The sequence below is a fragment of the Mustela nivalis genome (assembly GCF_964662115.1).
Source record: "Mustela nivalis genome assembly, chromosome: 7".
NCBI classification, from domain to species: Eukaryota; Metazoa; Chordata; class Mammalia; order Carnivora; family Mustelidae; genus Mustela; species Mustela nivalis.
Genome location: NC_139026.1, coordinates 24,582,592 through 24,608,915, shown reverse-complemented (window position 1 = coordinate 24,608,915; position 26,324 = coordinate 24,582,592). Strand labels below are relative to the sequence as shown.

Below are 26,324 nucleotides of genomic sequence, written 5' to 3'. Positions count from 1 at the left end.
CATTATAGATGTTGCAAATTTCTCAAAATTTTGTTTACCATCACCACTATATCTAAGTCATGGGAGTTTTTAGATCCACCACCGGATCTTCTAATTTAATACATTACTAAAGCAGCCCATGTATTACTATGTAATACTTTCAAACTATTTTAATAACTGCATTTCAGGCCAACTGGTTTCCATTTAGTCTTATGTATTTTATCCTGTTACTTAAAAAATTATTCTAAGGGATCCATAGGCCTCTCCAGATTGCCACGGGAATCGAGGCACAAAAAAGGTTTAGAACTGGTTGGGGGAACCAGACGGTGGGTATTAGAGAGGGCACCGACTGCATGGAGCACTGGGTGTGGTGCAAAAACAATGAATACTGTTACGCTGAAAAGAAATTAAAAAAAAAAAAAATAGAAAGAAACACAAAGGTTAAGAACCTCTGTTCTATAGAGAAAGTGAGATTACATTTAAAAAGTATAACTGAATAGATCAGGCAGATAAGACATGCTTATATCCTAAAGTCTTTCCATAGTATTAAATATTTCCACAGCACCAAAATATTTCATGGATATAATTTATTAAGTATCATCCCTCAAAATACCTTGTTCACAACTACAGTTAAAAATTAATTGCAACAGGGGCACCGGTGTGGCTCAGTCAGTTACTCATCTGCTTTCAGCTCAGGTCATGATCCCAGGGTCCCCCACATTGGGTTCCCTTATCAGCAGGGAGTCTGCTTCCCCTTCTGCCCCTACCGCCCTTTGTGCCTACTTGCTCTCGCTTTCTCTCTCTCTCTCGCAAAAATAAATAAATAAAAAGTCTTTGAAAAAATTAATTGCAACAGAAACAAGAGCTCACCTAATAACAAAGGGAATTCTGAGTATCATCACCCTCCCATGTCACATGGATGGAACTGGCTTACATCAGGGTCTTTGGGTCCTTCAGAAAAGAAATTCCTTGGCTGGTGCTTGGGACAGCCCTACCTTCCACCAAGTTCTGCCCTAGGGAAAGTGTTAGAATGACTTTTGCTATAGATAATTAGCTCTGGTTTAGAAAACAAATGCTACAGCACAAGTTTCATTTTTCAGTAAGGATTTTTAAAAAAGTCATACACTAATATGATTCTGACCTTTTCTTGAATCTTATTAGTCCATTCATAGCTCAAATTAATAGCTTCAGAACACTCTAACAGATGTTTTTAATATCCCATTTTCTACCAACATGGGAAATCCTGGATTTCTAAAACCTAGAGGGAGTTAATACCATCCCAGACTGAAGGCAAAGATTACAGGAAAAGTAATATGTCGTTAGTCACTTATAACATAAATATTTTGAACAAGATCAAAGAAAACTACCTGATCCAAATTTAATCAAAGTTCAAAGGACTGTTTTCCCCCCTAAATATAGAAATGGAAAAGATATTTCAGAGGAATTTTTAAATTATGTGTTTTTCATTTTATTTTCTCGACATGATCCTTACTGGTTCAACTTTTTCCAACACCAGTGTCTAACTTTCCACAAATAAAAGCGTTTTTTGTTGTTGAAAAAATTTATCTTGCCTATAACATAGAGATAAAAAAGATCTAAAGATCTATGCTAGTCATCTCTGGATGGCAGAAGATAAAGAAGGACTTTGTTTTTATAATACTTATATATTTTTTAAAAGGCACAAAAGATACCTTTAAAGAAAAAAGGTGACCCTTATAAAAACAAATCCTCAAAATATACTCACTCAAGCAAGTGATGAGATCAGTTTAATTTTCAGGACTTAAGAAGAGGAAGGAAGGCGGCTTTGGTGGAAGCGTGAGTGGCTGGGTGTGGCCCTAAAGAGGAGGACTACATGAGCACCTTTGGTGTTTGCCAGTGTATACAGGTGTCCAGCTCAAGGTCAGCCCATGTGGTGATTAATGAAAGAAAGAATCTGGCCTTGAGGACAGGTTTCAAGAGAGAGTAAAAAAACTACTTTAAAAAAAAATGATTTTATTTATTTATTTGACAGAGAAGAGAGTGTGCACACAAGCAGGGAGAGAAGCAGGCAGAGGGAAAGAAGCAGGCAGAAGGAGAGGGAAAAGCAGAGCCCCCCACAGAGCAGATAGCCCGATATGGGCCTCTATCCTAGAACCCTGGGATCATAACCTGAGCTGAAGGCAGATGCTTAACTTACTGAGCCACACCAGTGTGCTATAAAAACTACATTTAAGCTACATTAAAACACTACATTAGGGGCACCTGGGTGGCTTAATCAGTCAAGCATCTGCCTTCGGCTCAGGTCATGATCCCAGGGTCCCGGGATCAAGCCCTGTGTTAGGCTTTCTATTCAGTGGAGAGCCTACTTCTTCTCTCTTTGCCTGCTACTCTGCCTACCCATCCTCACTGTCAAATAAAATATTAAAAAAAAAAAAGAAAAAGAAAGAAAGAAAACTACTACAGCTAGAACAAAGGAAAACAAGGTTTGGGAAATTCTAGGTTATAACCTATGGCCCTCATAGTGAAAAATAAGGTTCCCCCCACCCCTGTAAATTAAGACTTTATTTTTCTTAGAGTGATTTTATGTTCACAGCAAAACTGAGAGGAAGACATAGAGATTTCCCATATACCCCCTTCCCAAGATTTGCACAGCTTTCCCCACTATCAGTATCTCCCACCAGAGTGGTATATTTGTGAGAATGGATAACACAACACAAGCCCCTCAAAGCCCATGGTTTACATTACGGTTTACTCTTGGTGTTGCACATTCTCTGGGTTTAGACAAATGACACGTATCTCCCATTATGGTAGGGAGAGTAAGTTTTCAACCTTCCTAATAAGCAAAATAAAAGAAGGTCTGTGAGACAACAGAAAAAATATGTATTGGCCTCTGCTCCCAATTCCTGGTGTAGAGCTCCTAAAACCCTTGGAATTTTGTAAGTGATAAGAGCAGGAGGAGTACCTTTTGTCCTAACATTTGGCCTCTGACCCTAGCTCTGACAGAACTAAATCTCAGGGAACTTCTTAGGAGAAAGGAATGCCTTTTGTTCTGATGAGGCGAGTCTGGGTGGGCTCCTGAATCGCTCCCAGGTAAGGGCTGGTCACCAGAAAGTTCAAGCCATGATTACAAACTTGCAACTTAGCCCCATTCTCCACTCCACAGGAAGGGGAGAAGACTAGAAGTGGAGTTAATGCTGGATAATGACCACGTGACGGAGCCTCCATAAACGTCCCCAAGTACACAGTTTAGAGCTTCTGGTTGCTGAACACGTGGAGGTGCTGGGAGACTGGTGTTCAGAGAGGGCAGAGACGCTCCCAGATCTCCTCCACATACCTTGCCCTATGTATCTCTTCCATCTAGATGTTCACTTGTAACCTTCATCCTATCCTTTTGTGATGAGCCAGAAAATGCAAGTAACTGTTACTGTGAGTTCTATGAGCCATTCTAGCAAATTATCAAACCCAAGGAAGGGATCAGGAGAGCCCAGATTTATAGCTGGTTGATCAGAAATTACAGGGGACAGCCTGGGACTTATGAATGGCATGTGAAGTTTGCAGGGGGGCAGTCATGGGACTGAGCCCTTAACTCCCTGGAGCCTGACACTATTTCCTGGTAGATCATGGTAGAATTGAATCAAATTGTAGGACACCTTGCTGGTGTCAAAGAGAACTGCCTGGTGTGGGACGACAAAACTAAACATCTGGTGTCAGTATTGTGAGAATGATGGTGCTGTGTGAGTAAAAAGAAAACACGGGAGGAGTATGTTTTTCCTTTTAGTGTCCTTGGTAAAGAGATGAAGGGACAATGTGCCAGGGGTAGTGGCGGTGATAAGAGGTAGCTCAACCAGGGCGCCTGGGTGGCTCAGTTGGTTAAGCGACTGCCTTCAGCTCAGGTCATGATCCCAGAGTCCTGGGATCAAGCCCCACATTGGGCTCCCTGTTCAGTGGGGAGCCTGCTTCTCCCTCTCCCTCTGCTGCTCTGCTCTCTCACTCTCCCTGCCAAATAAAATCTTAAAAAAAAAAAAAAAAAAAGGAGGTTAGTGCAACCAGAAGGAAGATACTGCCACAATCTGGCTTGAGTTTAAAAAGGCGGGTTAGGGACACCTGGGTGGCTCAGTGGGTTGGGCCTCTGCCTTTGGCTCAGGTCATGGTCCTGGGATCGAGCCCCGCATTGGGCTCTCTGCTCAGCAGGGAGCCTGCTTCCCTTCCTCTCTCGCTCTGCCTGCCTGTGACCTCTGTCTGTCAAATAAATAAAAAATAAATCTTTAAAAAGTTGGGTCTAGAACATAACGAGAGAAATGGAAAGAGCAGGAAGTAGAGGCAGGGGAAAACTTGTGGGCGGGTACTATAACAGAGGAAAAAGGAGGAAAAGGAAGCATTTCAGAGTCCTTTCCACAATTTTGTGCCTGAGTAACTGGTAGAGTGTTTTTAACTCTTAACAATTTATTGACCCATTCATCCATCAAACATTCAGGGGATTCTCAACCTTGTGAAAAGGAACACCATTTAATCCCCTAAGCCTTCCAGCTCAGTGGAGTCCCTGTTATGGGCCAGAATCCATGCCAGGCCCAGAGTCAGGATAATACAGTCTCAACACTGAAGTGATGAGGAAGGACACAAGCAGAGGTTAAGAAATCAGTGCTGCTCCCATTAACAGCACCTGTTTCCTTCCACTACTTTTTCATTGTTGCCATAAGACTCTAATTCGAACTAGGTTCTGGGCCCAGGGCAGATTTCAAGGTCTGGCTAGATCCATTTGCCTTGAATGGCCAATATAAAGGTAAAATTTACGAGGTTTTCTACTTAAGTAAATTACTTACTTTATTTTACCTTCTTTAAAAAGATAATTCTAGGGGCACCTGGGTGGCTCAGTGGGTTGAGCTGCTGTCTTCGGCTCAGATCATGATCTCAGGGTCCTGGGATAGAGCCCCATGCTGGGCTCTCTGGTCAGTAGGGAGCCTGCTTCCCCCTCTCTATCTCTGCCTGCCTCTTTGCCTACTTGTGATCTCTGTCAAATAAATAAATAAAATCTTAAAAAAAAAAAAATTCTCATTTTAAGCATCAACATATGCATTTTCTTTAATCCTATTTTAGGTTGAGCTTAAAAAAGTAGTACCAGGAATTAAGCTGGACGTGTTTTTTACTAATGAAAGCCTAAGTAGAATTCCAATTGAAGCCCAAATTATGTCCGGGGGAAAAAACATTGCTCAAGACAATAGGATGGTTGTCTGACTAGTAGGGGCAGGTCCCTGTATCTGTGAATTTCCATTCACCTTTCTCTAAAAGGATTCCAGAAGAAACTATCCTAGCTTATCTATACTTCATCTCTACATTTTTCAAATCTTTCCCTCTTAAGAAACCAAGATAGGTACAAATCTACACTGAGTTAGGCAGGGCTTCTTCCCCTTGTCTGCCTAAAACTCATTAATAAATCAAAGTTGTCAAAAGTTGCCCCAAATGGTCTCACTGTTCCTCTCTGCTCATATATATTCTGTGCACTTGGAATTACTCCAAATTTTAGGATGAGAAAGTGGAGGGAAGGAAAGAAAGAAAGAAAAAAGAAAGGGAAAGAAAGAAAAGTATCCCACAGGCTGTTCAGAGGATTAAAACATTGAGCGTGTTTATCCAAAGATGAGGACCCAGTTAACTATCATGTTTAAATAGATACAAACTTAGAGACTTAAAATCCAACTTCTAAAAATTTAAGTGCATAGACCAAGGGCACTTTGATAGCAACTGTAGAATTATCTTGCAAAGCAGGGAGCAATCAGACCATCACAAAAATGAGTACTAGAAAATCAGAATTTTAAATAAAAATATAAAACAAAACCATAGTATCACAACCTCCATATGTCTTTAGTTTTATATGACCATACATACACTTCAATCAATACCATTTGGTAGTCTTAGGAAGAACATTTCAACCTCTCTGAATAAGAAGACATCATCTCTGAAATTCTCTATCTCAATGTTGTCCTTCAGGCTAAAGACTTTTTGGTCAATGGGATGTTTCATTGTTTATTTGTTTTTATTTTTTTTAAGATTTTATTTATTCATTTGAGAGAGCAAGAGAAAGAGAGAGAGAGAGTAAGAGAGCACAAGCAGGGGGAGCAGCAGGCAGAGGGAGAGGGAGAAGCAGGCTCCCCAAGGAGCAGGGAGCCTGACGTGGGGCTCGACTCCAGGACCCCGCAATCATGACCTGAGCCAAAGGCAGACACTTAACCAACTGAGTCACCCAGGTGCCCCTAATGGGATATTTTAAATGTAACTTAAAAGCCGCCAAAATTATTTCCTGATTGGCTTCCAAGGTAACAAAAACTGATCCAGATAAATTGGGGTACAACGAATTGTTGGTAAAGACTCACTCTTGGACCTCAAGGCGTTTACAATCAAATTAGGGAATGACTATTTAAATTAGAAAAATATGAGCAAATTCACAAAGCACTGAATATAGCAGTCCCCCCTTCTCTGTAATTCCACTTTCTATGGTTTCAGTTACACCAAGTTAACTGCTATGCGAGTGGAGACAAACGATCATCCTTACATGTCACAGAAGGTCGAAGGCAGCCTAAGGATACATAGTGCCTCTTGTCACTCACCTAACTTCTCATCACATAGGCATTTTATCATCTCACATCATCACAAGGGGGGAACCACAGTACGATAAGATATTTCGAGAGAGAGAGAGAGAGAGAGAGCGCACATTCACTTAATTTTTGTTTTAGTATACATACATATGTATATTTATGTATATATAATAGTATAATTATTCTATAATCATATACATACATATGTATATATATGTATATACACACATACATATGTATATATATGTATATATAATAGTATTTTTATGTGATTATTGTTATTAATCTCTTACTGTGAATAACTTATAAATTAAGTTCTATCAAAGGTATGTACGTAGGGGGAAAAACAAGAATATGCACAGCATGTGGTACTATCCATGGTTTTGGGCATCTACTGGCGGTCTTGGGATGTATCCCTACAAGTAAGGGGGGGCTACTGTAAATATTTGCTCGGTCACATGGCACTAATAGTAAAGGTCAAGGAAGACTGGAGTAATGAGAGATGGCTTCAAAATCAAGGTGGGATTTCAGGCCAGGCTTAAAGGAGAGAAGAATTTGAATCAATGGAAGAAAAGTCAATGGATGAAGAAGATGAGGTCTATGTTATTTCTTTACAAAGTCTATGTTCTTTCTTTAACTTCAATCCTGACTCTGTGACTTGAACAATCCATTTATCACCAGTACCCTTCAGTAAATCCACAATCACAGAAGGTCTACCAAACACAAATAAATAATGGGGATTTTCCAACTTAAAGAAGAGGTAAATGGCTTTAAGATTAAAGAAGAGGCAGCTCAAAACTAAAACAACCCCAAGCTTATGTTATGTTTCTATCATAAAAGACATGAAATCTGTTCTCTTAAAAAAGAATTTTTAAAACTTGCTTTTGCTACTTCATCATTTCTCAGTTAAAACCAACCTCTTCATGAATCCTAAATTAAATGTAAGTGTGACTTTTTACTTAGATCAGTCATAGTGTGGGAGGAAAATTTCAGAGTTCTCCATCCTTCTCTCATTTGAAACCACTGTACTCTTTTGCCACTAAAAACAGTATTCATTCCGCAGCTGTAGAAATAGCCTAAGCCATTTGATAGCTTCATTTATGATACAGCACTGAACTTATCTAGCAAAAACACAACACATGCATCGGTGCTTCCTTTTGTCTTGTGTATTCTAAATCTCTGCCAAAAGCAGAGGAAAGAAAGTACAAATGGACAGGATATCCTCAAATTATTTGATTTGCCTTATGTCATTCCAGAGAAAAATCTATTGTGTAATTTACAGTTAGAAATTCAAAGTAAACACTTGAAACACCTAGGGTAGTCAGGTCCTGATGCTGAAGCTGGGCCTTCTTCAACAGCACTTTGTCTTTTAAAAGGCACCCTAGAAAGGCTTTGCCTAAAGGAATGCTTTCTAGCATTCACCTACTCTATCCAAGATAGTTCTTGGCTTATGAGAAAAGAGAATGCACACCATTTTTTAACAATACCAATAGGAACCAAGTACCTAAAAATCTATTTACATGATAAAATTAGTACAGATTAATTTAAAGTTGAGATAGCATTTTGATATTCTCAATCATTCTGACACAATTCTTTTTATTTATTTATTTTAAAGCATGAGAGAGAGAGCAGGGGAAGGGGCAAAGGGAGAGAGAATCTTAAGCAGATTCTGAGCTGAGCAGGGCTCAGCATTGGCCTCAATCTGACCCTGATATCATGACCTGAGTTGAAAACAAGAGTTGGACACTTAACCGATTGAGCCACCCAGGTGCCCCATTTTGATATAATTCTTTTTTTTTTTAATATTTTATTTATTTATTTGTCAGAGAGAGAGGAGAGAGAGAGTAAAGCAGGGGGAGCAGCAGGCAGAGGGAGAAGCAGACTCCCTGCTAAGCAAGGAGCCGGATGTGGGAGTCAATCCCAGAATGCTAAGGTCGTGACCTGAGCCAAAGGTAGATGGTTAAGGATCTGCCTTTTGTATGTATGTCTATTAATTCGGTGTACATTCACTACAGTTCAGCAAATACTCCAAGGACCTGGTAGCATGTGTTGGATACCAGACGTGATGTGAAACTGTACTAGCTTTGCTGTGATGCCAAACACTTATCTCTACAAGTCTGTTATTACATCTATGTAAATAATAATGTGATATATGCATGGCTATGGTGAAGACTTGGGAGAGCCAATGACTATATCCCTGAGCACGGTATATGCCTTCACTCAACTCATAGCCTTCCCCTCATCTTCATTTTTTCATTATTATAAAAGCAAGCCAGATAGATACGGCCCTGTAATCTGGAAGCTTACAGTCTAGTAGAAGATACAGACAACAGAGTAATGATGATGATGATAAGGGTATGACTACTAATAGCAGCTGATACTGATTTAGAACTTACTATGACCAAAGCACTAGTCTAAGCACATAGCTCATTAACCAGTCCTTACACCTTGTAAGAAAAGTGACCAGAGTTGCTATACAAATATGTAGGAGCGACTCCCTAAAACTCATTCTGGAGTGGTTGAGAACGAACATTCTTGGGACTGATACTATTAATCAGGTAAAATGATGCAGGGATGGGGGGTTAGGAGGGCACGATGTACACGTAGGAATGCCCAGAGCAGAGAATGCATGCAGGGACGATCAAAGAACCAAGAGCAATGCAGTTCCGGCTGTAATCAATCTATAAATGTATGTTACTGCATGTTATATATGCAATCTATAAATGCGTGTATTGGATAAGGAGTTATTGGCATGTTAGAAAGAGGTGTTCTTAGGAGAGGGCGAATTTCATGAAAACAATGTCAGCTGGTCAACTGGCAAACTGCGGAAGAGACGCACCTGTCAGCAGCAGCTTGTACTGGGGGATCCGTTGAACCGGCTTGAGCAGGTAGTGCTTGAGGGCCAGGTTAGCACAGCGTGGGCTCATCTGAAAGGAAAACATATCCAAAGTAAACACAAGCGTTCTTTTAAGGAGCAAGGGATCCAGATGCACGTGCCCAGGAAACCAAACTTTAGAAAGCCAACAACTCCGGGAGGGGACTCACCAGCTAGCCCACCTCTCTGGTGGGGGTGGGGGGAGTAGGGGGGGTGAGGTGTGGTCTCTGGAGTCAGCGGCTCACTCCCATAGACAGGGGTGGTTGAAGCCCCGTGCTCCAGGTCAGTGAGGGCCCACCATACTTGGGCCACCAAGTGGCCACTTGGGCAAGTATGTGCCAATGTATTCACAAGCATAAGCAAACCCCAAAGAATTGCATGGTCCTCAAGATAAGGCAGAAGACATAAAGCTACTGAGAACTGGCTTCAAATAATAAGCAGTGCCTACGGTCAGTAGACCCATGATAACAACTGGTGGTAGTGGGGAGCACTGCAGAAATTAAAGATAGCCTGAAAAGCAGCCCTGCTAAGCACATGATTTCCAGTAAGCTGGGTGGATGTAAAATTTCTTTCTCAGACGAATGGCTCTAAAAAACAGCTCCCAAATCAGCCTATAGAGAGACTTGATTTCAGAGCCATTCTGACTTGACCAAAAGGACATTTGATTTCGCCTTTAAAGGTCTTTTCCTTAGTATATAAAACAGACACTTCTGCCCAATCCTGGGCTTTGCAGACATTCTCCGACACAAGACCGAACTGTTTGGTGGCATCAAAATGGCCGAGTGAAAACGTCGCTTCATCCTAACATGTTCTGTACTTGTACTTCCTCCACAGCTCAGGTGCGTGGGCAAGGGTTTTCTTAGATTTGCTCAGATCATTTCTGCTTTTTCTAAATATGCACCTCTCGGGTCTGGTACACAAACTAATTAGAAAGTTATAATGATACTGCATTTAAGAAAGCATCTACCATGCAAGCATCATTAACCAAGACAGCTAATTTTCCCATCTTATGTTTTCTTTTGCTGCCAAGGCAACGCACTGGACGCTGATGAAAACCTGGGTCAATGATCAGTTGCCATAGCTATAGAAATCACACTTCCTTTCTTAACAGCATGAAGACATCAGAGGAGAGGAAAAGAAAAAAAGGGAAAAAAACAACAAATGATTTTAAGTTTAATTATGTGTTTAATGTAAAAGTAAGAATCAGGAATATCATAATACTTCTAAAACTTCTCTAGTTTTGGGTGACTGGAATTCGCTGTTTTTTGTTTTTTTAAGTTACAAAAGAGAGACATGAGTATTAAAACATAATAATTCACATTTTATCCAAGATTGGGGAAGGACTTAAATAAAATTTTAGTTAAAACTAATTTTTAGGAGATGCTTTTTATAAAGATGTCATTAATTTTTCTTAACTTTGACACTGAACCTGTGTTATTTATCTAAAGGGAAACAAATTATATTTCCCATCCTTCACTGTAGATTAGTTGTTAGAAGAATAAAAGGAAAGATTGAGTTAAAAATAAGAAATGTTCCTAGAGTAGTCAAATTCAGAGACAGAAGGTAGAATGGTGGTCACCAGGGCCGGGGAGGGGAGAATGAGGCGTTATTTTAGCCATAGTTTCAGTTCTGTAATGTTAAGATGAAGAGAGCTGTAGAGATTGGTTGCAAAACAATGTGAAGGTACTTAACACTACCAAACTATATACTTAAAAACGGTTAAGATGGTTAAGTTTTATTTTATGTGTATTTCTCCACAATTCAAAAAAAGGGAGACCTATCAGCATATTCTAGCATACAATCATAGATTTTTCAAAATTAAATCTTGTACACACTTTCTCACCTTTTCATTTATTCAATCTCCTCTTTGACTTTGAAGGGATTATATTTTAATATCTTTTTTGTTTTTAATGATTGCAAATTATTACAGGTTTAAAAACAACAAAGAAAGAAAGAAGCATTCAACACTATATGGGAGCAAAAATACCTCAAAATCTCTAACAACAGCAGCAAAAGCTGGGTTCTTCTTGCACTGCTCATCCAGCAAAGCTATATTTTTATCAAATTCTTTGATGTACATGGAATACATTTTTAGATATGGTCCCTTCTTTACAAAGATATCAGCAATTCTATGTTGTTCAGTCCTAAGACAGAGAAGAGATACGCAAAAACAGAGAGAGTCATAGATGCATCCAGAACATATCTAGCATCCAGTGAGAGTCCCCTGTCTGAGCCATTGGCGTGCCCTCTTTGCTCTTCTTATAAGACATCTCCTATTCTTAAATGCCTACTCTTCACCATCCCCACTGCCACCATCACATGTTGCTTGGATTTTGCCAACCCTCTGACTGGTCTCCCCATTTCTACCATCTCATCCCTCTGTGCAGTGAGAGAGTCTAAAAATGTGTATTACACCATGTGACTTCCAACAGCCTCCTACAGGACTCAGCAGGAAAACAAACTCCTTCCCTTGGCTTACAAAGCTCCATTGGTCCTACTGCTGCCTACTCTTCTGACTCATTTCACACTTCTCTCCTTCTTTCTCAGTCCTCCCCATACACATTGGCCTTCTTTATAGTCCTTTGACATATGGACTCATTCCCACTCTACACACTTTTAGTAATGGCTTTGCATGCCTGGAAATAGGAAACCCCGGCCAGCTCCTTCTTTCATTCAGATGTCCCGTTAACGGGCTCTGCCTTTCCAGAGGGCCTTGCTTGGCCACCCAATCTTCACTTGCCAGCACATCATCTTATTTTACATCTTTCCAGATCAGAAATTGCTTTTATCTAAGGTTTCTTGTCCATTGTTCTGGTTTTCCCCTTACTATAATGTCTACTCCATGCAGGCAAGAGCCTTATCTATTTTGTGCAATGTGATATTCCTGCCAAGCTTAGAGCCCTGACCAGCACACCGTAGATAACTCAAAACCTTGTTGAAGGCAGAAACGAAGTATTTCAACAGTTCTTAAAAGCCAATATAAAAATAAAAGTTATTTTAAAAAGCATACTAAAACCAAAGAGTATGTCTTAACTTGAAGGCCCCTGAGAGAAAATTATTTTAGTTAGTAGAAAATATCTTATCCAAGGATAAGAAGAGTTTTGTGCTAGTAAGTGTAGTTTTTCCCATAATTATTGTTTTAGCTGTCCCTTTCATCAGTTAGTCTGTTTCTTAGGAATGCTTAATACTTTACCGCAGAAATCTATCGATCTAAACTTGAGAAAATTTTCAGCACAAGCAAAAAATAAATTTAAACCTCCTTTAACACCTGCTTACATAAGTATGCATATCCTTTAAAGGCAACTAAGTAATTTTAAAGATAATTTTTATAAGAATGACAAAGTATTTATACGAATATTCTTTGCAATTATATTTTATTTCTATCATGACTTTAAAAAATACCTTTTAGTCATTCCTCAGTCCTTAACCCCGTGTTATTTTACACTTAGGCTGCAGCTAGGAATTAATTACTCATCTAACATATTTTCCCAACATGCAGAGGCATGGTATTTCCAAAACAGACAAGAAGTATTTTTCTGAAAAAGAAAACTTACAAGAAGTTTTGATCATGAAAGTAGGTGATATTATTTTGTTATTCTAATCATTTGAGGTTCCCCAGGGACAGGAAGTTCAAAACCCCTAGAACAAATTTTCTGCATATTTCCAAAGGTGTCACCGAAGTGTCTGCTTACTTTCTATAATCCAAAGAAGCAGTTAACCAGTCTTTTCCAGTTTGGAAATCTATAGCCTAGATGGTATCATACACATGTAAATTTTCTAAACCACACAAACCTATTACCTCAGTGAATGGTTGCTTTTCCAAAATGTAAAGAAAGATTCATGATATTCCAGAAAAGATAACAAAGCATTTAAAAACATTTCAGTGTGAATATATTAAGTAAACTCCCTCAATCTCAAAAACCTTGATCATCAAAGGTCACCTAAAGAAAAGTTAAATTGGCTGAATATATGGACCCTTCTTGTTTTCGAGGCAGTATTACCAAAGAATTTAAACATTCCTAGAATTGAGTTCAGGGCATCAAGGTTGTGAATTCTGGCCATCTAAAATGACCAATCTAGGGGGGCCTAGGTGGCTCAGTCAGTTAAATGTCTGTCTTCACTCAGGTCATGCTTCTGGGTCCTGGGATCCAGCCCCAGGTCTTTGCCCTTCTCCCATCCTCCCTCTCTCCTCAGCCCCTTTCTTTCTCTTGCTTGCTCTCTGTCAAATAAATAAAATCTTGAAAAAAAAGACCAATTTACAGGTAGCTGTCAAGAAAATTCAATACATTGAAACAACTCAATGTAAGGAACACCCCCTCTCTGCCACATGCAGGGCCCCTATTATGCCTTCATTGAAAAGAGGGACTCTGGGAAAGCTAGTCAGTCCATTTTTACCAGTTTGACATCCTTTCCTCCAGTTCCTTCAGGAGATCCCGGTTGAGCTCATACAGCTGAGGCAAGTAGTACAGGATCTGATTTAGGATCCGGTCCTCAATCACGGGTTTCCCAAGTTGCCTGGAAGCATGGGCCACTGCATCTCGGAAATCCTATTACAGTTCAGAGAAGAAAAAATAACATACACAGACATATAATTGACATAAAGCTCCCCCCCCGCCCCAGTGCTTCTCTTTAATACAACATAAATCACAAACTATTTTCTATGTAGAATTACAAATCGAAAGTGCCACTTCATTGTCTCCACTTAGCTAGACAGAAACAAACAAAACAAACAAAAAACCCACTACAATAAAGTGGCTAGGGTAGATATTTGGTTTTAAAACAGTCTGTATAGTATTTCTCTTAAATCTTTTGATCTCCAAACTTTGTAATTATATTAAAGGGTATCTGGAAATTGGATTGCAACTCTTAGTTGCCTTTAAACTTATTCCCATAGTGCTATATGAACACAGTCCATTCATTTTAGGAGTCCCCAAGAGATCTTACTTAATTTTATTCTGGAAAGTCCCTTTGTTCACTTTCAGTAATTATTTCCCAACAACAAGAACATTCTAGGTAAGGTGCATGGAGGAGACTATCACATTCGTTTTGTTTTTTTTTTAAAGATTTTATTTATTTATTTGACAGAGAGAAATCACAAGTAGATGGAGAGGCAGGCAGAGAGAGAGAGGGAAGCAGGCTCCCCGCTGAGCAGAGAGCCCGATGCGGGACTCGATCCCAGGACCCTGAGATCATGACCCGAGCCGAAGACAGCGGCTTAACCCACTGAGCCACCCAGGCGCCCCGAGACTATCTCATTCTTGATAATTAGAGAATACTGGACCCAGTATTACAGGGTATCTTGGTCTAGCCTCATTTCCCTCATCTGTTCAGTGGATTTGGAGACTTGCATATCACACATCATCAGGTAACACACTTAACGCTTTTTGCAACATGTGTGGCACACAGAATCAAAAAAATATTTTCACTGTGGACCTTAAACTCCCCTCTCCCTCCTACTGACTTCTCAGTAAATTCACCAGGATTTACAGTTTCCACAATATAAAAAATATTCTCCTTGTATATTCTGTCAACTTTTCCCTAGAAAATTATTTACATACCACGTTTTAAGACAAGTCCACATCATTCCATCCTGTCAACCCAGAGGACTTGGGAAGGGTGGTGGTGTCTGAGATCCTAATTGTCTGGTTTCACCCTATCTTGAGGCCCACCCTCTGGGGATAAGTAAAACAATAGTGGAATCTGTTCCAAAGTCCTAAGGACTCAAAAACAGAGACTGTTCCTTCTCAGAAACAGCAGGTTTAATTAAAACCTTAAAGCAAAGGCTGGGTAAAACAGATTCTCTACTAGGCTTCATCTTCCTTTATGTTTATTTCAAATAACTTTCCCTTCAGGAATTCAATGGGCAAATGAAATAGACAAAAAAATACAGATTTCTCCTCTGTTCCCTTCCAACACACATATATTAATCATAGGCAATTCTCATGCTTCTTGTGAAGGACAAAAATCTTGTGTAAAATTTTTAAAGTACATGAAAGGATTCCTTTCCTCAAGGATGGTCATTTCAGATAATTCAAATCCTCCTGTGCTGAACAGGTGCTAATAAACCCTTCACTAGGGCTTCAGTATCTGGGACTAACTTTATCGGTCCAATAGTCACAACGGCCCCAAGGAACCAAGTATTTACAGTAGCAACTAAAGAACGACTTTTACAGCTAATTACTATAGTATAAAATAGGAATTTGTAACTTGCATAAACTCCAATCCAGAAAAACCGCACAAAACATCTCCAGAAACCAAATGGATATTGGCCAAATTCCACCTCCGAGCAGCTTGTTTCTATTAGCATTCACATTTACTAAGAGAATATAGAGCTACTTAATGCTTTTGAAAGTCATTAGATTTTTCCATCAGGCAGAACTACAGAAAATATTTACATGTTACAAATAACTTCCTCAATTCTAACAGTATTCAAAGCACAGGTAAACATCTTCTATAGTACTTTCTTTCTTTGGGACCAGTTTAATGATTAATATAACTTAAATGCAAAAATTCCTTGTTCAGCAAAGCAATGGCCACTGCCCTTTCTTCTGGTAGATAAATGATGAATATGTTTGTCCCCTGGCAGCAAGATGACTTTTATTTTCCAGTTGGAAGATATTTCCTTAGTCACAACAGTGACAGTAGCCATTAGCAGCTGAGTAGCTTAAGGACCCCATTTGACACGGCTTTTGCCAGACTCTTGCATTCCATATGTCTGCCACCACTGCCAAAAGGGAAACTTGTTTATTTAAGAAACATTCAACAGAAGCCAGCCAAATTCACACTGGGCTGACCAGCGAGATGGCTGCCTCTAACTGGAGGCGTCTGTCACATATCAGGCAAAGCATCACTTTTCCCAGTATTACTGGATGATGGCAGGTAGCTCTGGATGAACTAGTGGCCCATACTGTCCTTGTTAAAATTATGAGTAGCACAACAAAATATAATAGAAATTTAATAATTAAAAGAGCAAAAGAAAAACAATGACTAGAGATGATAGGAATTTACAGTTTCTATCTAGCTATCTATTACAAATTATTCCTAGGACCCAGGAATTTACAAATTCTTTTTTTTTTAAGGATTTTATTTATTTATTTAGAGATAGAGAGCATACATGAGTACTTGCACACACACATGGGAAGGGGTGAGGAGCAGAGGGAGAGGGTGAAGGAGGGAGGAAGAATCTTGAGAAGACTGCTGATAGCAGCGCCCAGTGCAGGGCTTGATCTCACGACCCAAGATCATGACCTGAGCCGAAGCCAGGAGTTGGGACATTTAACTGACTGAAGCAGCCAGGCGCCCCAGGAAGTTACAGATTCTAAGCAGGCATTATTACGGCCATCGATTAGTTCATGGTACCTTTTTGAAAACAGAAAAGGGAACCCCTTACCCCAGGCCATCATCCCCTGAAAGCAATGGACTACGGCCCCAGTGTCAGATGTAACTAATTCTCACAAGAACTACACACAGAATCTTTAACTTTTCAGCTCTTCATGAACCTTAACATTCTCCAGAACTGGTGCCACCAGAAGGAGGAAAGCATTTTTTTTTTTTTTTAATAAAAAGGATGATTACAACATTTGTCTGGTTATTTTTCTAAATGCTAACAGCCAGGATAATTTGGAAAAGTGTGATGACACTTCAGAGCCAGAGGCAAAACTATTTTGAGGCAGAAGAATTTAAATTTCCAACACCTCCTTGACTAAATCAGTGGGGATGCAAGACCACACGACTGGCACTTCAAAAATTAGATCCAGAGTACCCTTTTCCACACTAGAAAAGCCGGTTAATTACAATCAAAGGGGGGGTGGGAACTGGAGTGTGAAAATGTGAGGCAAGCAATAGAGGTTACTGGAATCAACCACATGTACTTCAGCCTATGCTCCCAACATAAACCCCACCAAAGATTCTGTATGTAAAACGGAACCACCTACACTCAGGTTTCTGATTACAGTAACCAAATGTGTGTTCAACTTGGCATTTTTAGAAATAGCAGGAGGCTCCTGAATTATAAAGCATATCACAATATTATTCTTAATAATTCCCAGAAAACCTACAAATGAGAACCAGATCAACTTCTAAAACACACTCAGTGCCTTTGAGGTATTAACATACCAACTTCACAAGCTCTGATCGCCTGGCAAGACCTAAGCAAAAATCAATGCAGATTAAAAAAAAAAAAATCAATGCAAATAAAGTCATGTATAAACATCTAACGCAGTGAAGCACAAAACAGATGGTCTTACTCATCGGGTCAGGCTTTACATCTCTGGTGCCAAAGAGAAGTAAGAGACTTAATGAAGCTGTCCAGACTGGGCTTCCTGACCTGAGGGCATTATTAACCACTATGATGACACAGTGGATTACAAAGACTAAATGGACATATGGACAGACGGGGAACTCTGCAGGGCTCCCTGCTTTCATAAAGGGCATGTAGAAGCACTTCATATTAATAAACAAAAGCAGAGCAGCTGCAAAAGTCAAAGAGCTTTGATAGATATGCAGAAAGGGGTATGAAAGTATGAAGTAAATGTAGAGGGGCTAGAAAGTCCTAACATTAACAATTTGATTGTGTTTTTAAATTAAAATATCTGACCAATGAAATGATTCCTCCTTCTTGATATGTTCAGACCTGGTGATATTATGCGTGGTGATCACTGCATTCAAACTGTATAAAACACGACCAAAACCCATCCTTTATCTCCAGTCTCAATCTCCCTTAACAACATTAACAGGCAATCATCCTAATATATCCTAAGTGACCAATATATAGCCTCATTCTCCTCCTCAGAAGATAAAAAACTAGAATTTCTCTGGTTTCATGAGCCAACTGAAAGAATTCTGAAAACAAGCTCATATACCTAAAAATATACTACTATTTTCACTTAAGAAACAGAAATAACATCCATTTGATAGGGTTGTTATGAGGATTAAAATAGACAATTTATGTAACATAGTTTTAGCATGTTTCAAGGCACACAGAGAGTGCTCAGTAGAAGGCCATTTATTTAAGTAAAGAAGATCTGGTTAATGATGATCGCATGAATGTCATTTATAATCTACAAGTCCCTCAAAGTTTGGAAAGAGAACACACTGAAGTAGAAGCATATCACAAGAAGGAAATACCAAACCAAAGTAGGGAAAACAAACACCTCAGCAGTAAGACAAAGGGGCTCTTAACAATGAACTTCATTCAGTGAAGGGCAGTCACATGAAGGAAGCTGCTCAAAAAGGAAAGGTTAGGCAGCCATGTGAAGAGATGCTAAGAAAGCATTCTTTACCACTAAAGAACAAATAAATGATAATTAAATGGTTAACAAGACTCAAAGGACAGGGTCTATTCAGTAGAACAGGATAAATTATTTTATAATTGGAAAAAACTGAAAGGTTCTGTGAGAAAGTCTTCTATTCTTTTTTATAATGCATTAAAAAAAAAAAAAGAGGAAAAGATATATTCTAGTTACTGACACACAGATATCCAAGTAACTTTGCCTCTAACTCCACGGATTTCAGTGAGAGTCCTTCACATTTTTAAGGTAAATGTGTTCCAACCTAAAGAAATGAGTGGAGCAAAGTTGCTTCATTACTACCTTACTACTTAATTAAAGCCCATTTTTGCCACCCCCAAAAGACCTCAAAGTGTCTGATCGTTCTCTTGTAAAAAAATATATCTATATTTTAAAATCATGCTATTTGGACATTCATAAAATAAATTTATAAAGCTGTTTATTAAGGCAGTCTCCCATCAAAGGGAAAATAAGATAAGACAACAAAAAATTGTATCACTTGCACTGAGCTATATTAAGTATCCACGGTATATTTCCTATTAAGTACAATACAATAGCAACCTCTGGATTGGACAACCTCTGCTACAACAGGGAAAAACAAATATAAATAACTAGAGCTTTACCAAGTACTATTTTATTTGTCAGTTGTCTCTCATTCATTCAACAGATATGAATTTACTGGGATAAAGAATCAATGGAACGTAAAAATCCCTGTCTTCATGGAACTTACCTCCCAGTGGAAGAACTTAGTAGGGTCTAAGTTAGTAGGATCTATTTCAGGAACAAACTATTTTGACTGATTTGATTAAATGTTTATTTGGTAACATCATAATTAAATAGTATGCATTTTAATTTATATATATAAATAAGTTCTGAATAACAGAGCAATTTTTCTTTTTTTTTTTTTTAAGATTTTATTTATTCGACAGACGGAAATCACAAGTAGGCAGAGAGAGCGGAGGAAGCAGGCTCCCCACTGAACAGAGAGCTGGATGTGGGACTCATGACCTGAGCCAAAGGCAGATGCTTAACTGACTGAGCCACCTACGCATCCCAAGATTTTAAGTAATCTCTACACACAATGTGGGACTCAAACTCACAACCCCAAGATCAAGAATCACACATTCCACTAACTGAGCCAGCCAAGTGCCCCATCATCACACCAACTTTATGTGGTTATTATTATTCCCATTTTCCAGAAGAAACCAAGGCTTGACTAATTTGTCCAAGAGCACATAGTGGTGGAGGCAAAATTCTTAACCACCAATCAGTCACACTCATTCACTCAACAAATGTTTGCTAAAAGCCTTCCAATGAACAGGAATGATGCTAGGTGCTGGAGATACTATCCCTGCCCTCACCTAGCTTACATTTTAGTAGACCAAAAATAAACAGGTAAATAAACAATATACAAATTATATTTAATGCCAAAAAGAAAACAAATGGAAAGTGAAGGAGAAAAGGATAGTCAAAGAAGGCCTCTCTAAGGAGGTCGCATTAAGCTCAGATTGGAAGGATAAAGAAAAAACTAGCTATGAACAAATGAAGAAGAAAGATTCCAGGAAACTGCATTAGCAAAAGCTATGAGCCAAAGTAACAGCAGTGAAATAAGAAATGGAAGGTGGCCTGTATGGCCAGAACATGGTCAGTGACTGAGAGAGAACCCCTCTTATCCAGCATCTTAGTAAGAGGCCAAATCACATAACACCTTTTGGGTAGAGGGAACCATAATTTAATGACCCAACAAGAGAAAAGGAACTCTATCAATAATCATTGTGCCAAGACAATAGCCAGGACTATCACAAGCAGACTGGGACACAAGGCCATTCTATTTATTAGCCTTGGGGAGTAACGTGGACTTTACTCAAGGCAATGGGAATCATTTAAAGGGTTTTAAACATGGGAATGACATGCTCTGATATATATTTTAAGAAAATCACTCTTAAAATAAGGGAAAAAATCATTTAAGAAACAGATTGTAGAAAGGGTGAGAATGGAAACAGGAGTCCCTGTGAGGAGGCTGGAACAGTTGTCTGTGTAAGAGATGATATTCTGGCTTCGGTTGGTGGCAGTAAAGTGGAAACAGAATTAGTAGGTTTGCAGATGGGTTGGCTGGAGAAGTGAGGGAGAAATAAAGAACAAATCCTAGTTTTCTGGCTTTGGCAGCCATAGGGATGGCACTATTCTTTTAAAAAGGGAAACACTGATATTGGGTATTGATTTAGAGACACTGTGCACCACTGGACCTTTTTAAAAAATCTAGTTCAGGGGTGCCTGGCTGGCTCAGCACTAAGCATATGACTCTTGATCTTGGAGTTGAAAGTTCAAATCCCACGTTGGATGTAGAGATTACTTAAAAAAAATAAAAATCAGGTTCCAAGTCCAGGAGCTCAAGGCAGATATTGCAGAGCACGTATCACAAAAAAACCCTCACTGTAAAGTCTTGCTCTTGCAGCTACAGGCCCAATTTTTCCTCACAAACACAGGCAGAAGAATCAAAGACCTTAACTGAATATACTGGCTCCTCGAATCTTGAGTTGATTTTAAACTGCATGCCTCTATCCAAGCCCACTTCCTTTCAGTGTCACAAGAGCTTAAATGATGAAATTCTTCAGTCTAGATTTTACCTTTTTTTTCCCTATGAGCTATATCACCTAGTTTAGCAAATTCTAAACAAAGAAATGTCAGTGAGCTAGAATGGTAAAGTGATATATAAAGTGTTAGTGAGCTACAGTGACAAATTTAAAGCTTAAAACTATTGGACATATTGGACAGTGCAGATACTGAACATGTCTGTCATCACAGAAAGATCTATTAATGCTATTCTAGAGTCTCTAAGACAGAAAACTATTCATGGGAAATCACGTATAACTGAAACAATCGCTTCTCCCAAGCCACTTGGATACTTGATTTCCAAAAAAAAAAAAAAAAAAAAAAAAATCTACTGGATTATCTAAAGCCCATTATTTATATTTTAAGGCAGTCATATTCTAGGATATAACACAGACATGAACTCATTCATGTGAAGTCAGATAGCAACAGTGTTCAGGATTAAAACTATCCATAGGCTACCTTTGTGGGGTCCTTTCAGTAAAAAGGTAAATACAAGCTTTAACGGGTGGTGGGGGTGGTAAAATGAAACAAGAGAGACTCTTTTGACTTCACCCACATTAGGCTGCTAACAAGTCTCTCCTAGTAACGGCTCTCACCTGGCTAAGGTTCTATTGTTAAAATTCCCATTAGAGCTGGGCTGTGCTGCGTTAGCATTTGCACATACCAGACAGGATGTTAACATGAGGTTGGCAGATGATCTAGTCTCACTCCTACATTAAAGGCTTAGGAGGTTTTGAAAATGTACAAGTCAAGGTGGGTTTTGGATGATTCACTCTGTTCAACACCATCTGGAAAGAAGCCAAGGCCATCCATGAGAACTATCAGATCGGAGACAATATGGCAAATACCTCACCTGGCTGTTCACTGTTATATAAGAGTTTATGATTTGTTCCAAAAATACAGGGGTAAGAGCAAGGTAAATAGTTTTGAATAATAAAATAAATAAACTAGTGAAGCTTTTTTTTGGTTTGTTTTTAGAGAGGGAGCGTGCATGTGTGTGTGCAGGTGACGGGGAAGGGGAAGGGACAGAAGGAGAGATTTTTAAAAAAAAAAATTTTTATTTGACAGAGAGAGACAAAATTTTATTTGAGCAGAGAGCCTGAATGCGGGGCTTGATCCCAGGACCCTGATATCATGACCTGAGCAGAAGGCAGAGGCTTAACCCACTGAGCCACTTAGGCACCCTGGAGAGAGAATCTTAATCAAGCTCCACACCCAGCATGGAGCGTGGGGTTCCATCTCACAACCCTAAGATCCTCACCTGAGCTACACAGGGACCCCAGTAAACTAATGAAACTCTTAATTGCTTCTCTACCTACTGGAATCCAAACTTCCTTCATTAAAGTGAAATATCAGTAGAGAGGGAAAAAAGCATTTGGAAGGGACAGAATTATAAAAAGGCTACTGTCTGATAACAAAACGAATTCTTCCCATTCACTGATGTTCTACAGGGGAAAATGAAGAAGGTAATGAAAGGCAATTTGGGCATCTACTATATATTGTGTACCATACCAGCCTCTTCACATACTTTATTTCATGGATTCCTCACAACCAGAGAGATCATTATTTGTATCTCCATCTTGCAAATGAAGAAAGCTAGGCCAAAGGGTCAGACTATTTTCTGAAATTCACACAGCTATTAAGAAACAGAATTGGAGGGGCGCCTGGGTGGCTCAGTGGGTTAAAGCCTCTGCCTTCAGCTTAGGTCATGATCCCAGGGTCCTGGGATAGAGCCCCACATCGGGCTCTCTGCTCTGCAGGGAGCCTGCTTCCTCCTCTCTGTGCCTGCCTCTCTGCCTACTTGTGATCTCTATCTGTCAAATAAATAAATAAAATCTTAAAAAAACAACAAAAAACTTATTTGTTAAAAAAAAAAAAAAAGAAAGAAAGAAAGAAAGGGAATTGGATAGGATGCTTGGGTTGTTCAGAGGGTTGGGCCTCTGCCTTCGGCTCAGGTCATGATCTCAGTCCTGGGATTGAGTCCTGCATCAGGTTCTCTGCTCGATGGGGAGCCTGCTTCCCCCATCCTGCCTGCCTCTCTGCCTACTTGTGGTCTCTGTCAAATAAATAAATAAAATCTTAAAAAAAAAAAAGAAAAGAAACAGAATTGGGACGCCTGGGTGGTTCAGTCGGTTAACCGTCCGACTCTTGGTTTTAACTCAGGTCATGATCTCAGGGGTCCTGGGATAGAGCCCTGTGACTGACAGGCTCTCCTCTCAACAGGGTGGTCTGCTCAGGGATTCTCTCCCTCTGCCCCTCCCCACAACTCTCACTTGTGGGCACTCTCTCCCCCTCTCAAAAATAAAGTTAAAAAAAAAAAAAAAAAAGACAGAAAGGAAGGAGGAAAGGAATGAAGGAAGGAAGAAAAAAGGAAACAATGTACTTAGGCAGGACAGACACCGATATTTTTGCCAACTTTCTTAAAGTGTGGTCCTTAAACTGTTACTGGTCTGCAAAGACATTAGTTAAAAGGGTGAATAAGGGACTGGAAACTTTTATGTCACCTTGACATGGTCATGACATTTCTATTTTATTTTACAAAAGTTCTGATCCGGCATGGATTGGAAATTTTGAAATCCAGTCCCTCACCACATTAAGAGAAACACTACACTAGCGTATAGGCACTATGAGGACTGGGACTCTGCTGTTTATCGTGACATCTTCAACACGTGTTCTATGCAAGATTTGCTGAACTACCACACTCAAGTTCCAATTCGATTTTTTCTGGCTCCATAGTATTGTTTGCCTCCATTACCTTATCAAGTGAACGCTTAAAATTTCCGTAGAGAGGAAATTTTTTTACTTTTTTAAACATGTTGATCAGAAAATATGTCAAATAAGTACAATTTGTTTGTCCTACAGATAGGCTGAGCTTTCCAGAGAAAGGGAGTTCAGCTTTTTCTTTTTACTCTACAATTATTTAAACAATAGAGAGAGGTTCAGTAAAAAATGGAATTTATTCAGTTCAAACCAGAGTTTATTTTGGAAAGTTATTTATTCATCATGTTGTTATATATTTGAAATGACAATATACTTCAAACTCAACAAATCTGTTTGGGTGATCAAATATCATGCTATAATTTTTAAAAATGAATTACATTTTGAACTAAAAAAAGTAAAAAAAAACATAACGTAACAGAATTTGAGAGTTGTAGCTAAAGCAGTAGGATATGATCTCTCTTGGTTAAGTTCTATATAGTCTTATGAAAAGAATTTTATTTATTTATTTATTTTTGATGAAGGGTTGTATAAATGCCAATTGGATTTTAGTTGGTTAATGGTATTATTCAGTTCTTGTATATCCTTGCTGATTTTATGTCTATTAGTTTTTTTACTTACTAAAAAAAAAAGTTTTGGAATCTCAAAAAAAAAAAAATGAATTACAAAGAGAACTAAGCAATACAGTCAAGAGTTACATAAGAAACTATTCACATGACAGTAATTTCTCAAAACAAATTAGTAATGTTAAGAATTGTTAAGAAAAGATTTCCAGGGGCGCCTGGGTGGCTCAGTGGGTTAAGCCTCTGCCTTCAGCTCAGGTTGTGATCTCAGGGTCCTGGGATTGAGCCCTGCGTCCGTCCAGGCCCTCTGCACGGCAGGGAGCCTGCTTCCTCCTCTCTCTCTGCCTGCCTCTCTGCCTACTTGTGATCTCTCTCTGTGTTGAATAAATAAATAAAATCTTAAATAAAAAAAAAAAGAAAAGAAAGAAAGAAAGAAAGAAAAGGTTTCCAAAACTAGAGATTTTTCATGCAGGAATTAGAGTTCCAGGTTTCTGTTGGATTTAGCAAATGTGAATCACCCTTAAATGTACCCTACCTTTTAAGTTCACATGTATCTTTTAAAAGGAAAACTGAAAATGATACTCTTAGAGATATTAATGGGTGTGAACCTACCATTTCTCAGTAATTAAGTTTAAGATGATGTTAATAATTATACCATCCAAGTAAATTTTCACTTCAATTTCTTTCTTGTTTCCTCTACCTTACCCTTCTTTTGTTAAATTTTAATAACTTGCCAAAATATAACTGGAATAAAGTAGGATTAAAAGTACTTTCACTTCCAATGCATACTAGAACTTGTAAAAACTTGCAGGTACAAAAAAATGCATGAGAAAAATGAATATGCTGTCAGACACATCATAACTGTTTTCCAACAAGTTTGTTCAAGTTGATAATTACAAAAATTGAATAAAGATCTTTAAAAAGTTAGTTGTAAGAATGTCTATTTTCAGTGTCTATTTTTGAGAGCAGATTCAGAAGGAATAGTTCTGAACACTGATCATGACATTTTTTATACATTGCTAGTGCAAAATTCTGATAGACAGAAAATATCTATATTCACATATACATGAATTTAAACATGTAATCATATATTAGAAAGAGTATGTGTGTGTATATATATATATATACACACACACACACATACATATATATAAAGTATATTTAAAGTTATGCTAAAAATTTTTTGACATAGGGAAAAATGCAAAAGAGGACAGTTATTTGTAGATACTCACAATATGCAAAAGTTTTAATACATCCACAAACCTGTAAAAGATAACAATAAAAGAAATGTTTTAAATGAGCCAATGGGGAAATAAATGGTCTTCTGAATTATAAACTGAATACCTACACCTTCTCTGAGCTCATGATCTCCTTAGCAATATGATGGACTTTACTCTTCATTCCAGTATCTTCATTCTGTGGAGAAGAGTGCATTAAAAAAGCATGAACTTGTAAAAGGATAATGAAAATCAGCTTTGAACCAGTAAGATATAAATTCAAGCTATGACCCTTAGAGGTTTCTGATTAGAACATATTCTATACTATATAACATCTCAAATAGAAACATGGAGAACTAGATAAGGTTACTGAAACACAATACAGGAAGAGTGCAGAGCATTCGGTGATCTCACGTTGGACTGTTACCAGCACTGTACTGCTCGACTGACCGTCCTGAGAAGCCTGAGCCTCGGTGGAGCACAAGCCAATGATTCAAAAACTGGAA

General features: G+C 38.7%; 1 protein-coding gene across 3 annotated transcripts in view; it reads right to left on the bottom strand.

Annotated features, from left to right (window-relative positions):
- Positions 1-26,324, bottom strand: part of FGD6 (FYVE, RhoGEF and PH domain containing 6) — a 125,498-nt gene that overhangs the window by 37,464 nt on the left and 61,710 nt on the right. For all 3 annotated transcript variants that reach the window (XM_082739264.1, XM_082739266.1, XM_082739265.1), the window contains exons 4-8: positions 25,950-26,017; positions 25,834-25,864; positions 13,816-13,967; positions 11,408-11,564; positions 9,385-9,472 (exon numbers count right to left, since the gene is read on the bottom strand). In XM_082739264.1, the coding sequence (XP_082595390.1) occupies positions 9,385-9,472; positions 11,408-11,564; positions 13,816-13,967; positions 25,834-25,864; positions 25,950-26,017 (496 nt within the window). The remainder of the gene's footprint in view (positions 1-9,384; positions 9,473-11,407; positions 11,565-13,815; positions 13,968-25,833; positions 25,865-25,949; positions 26,018-26,324) is intronic.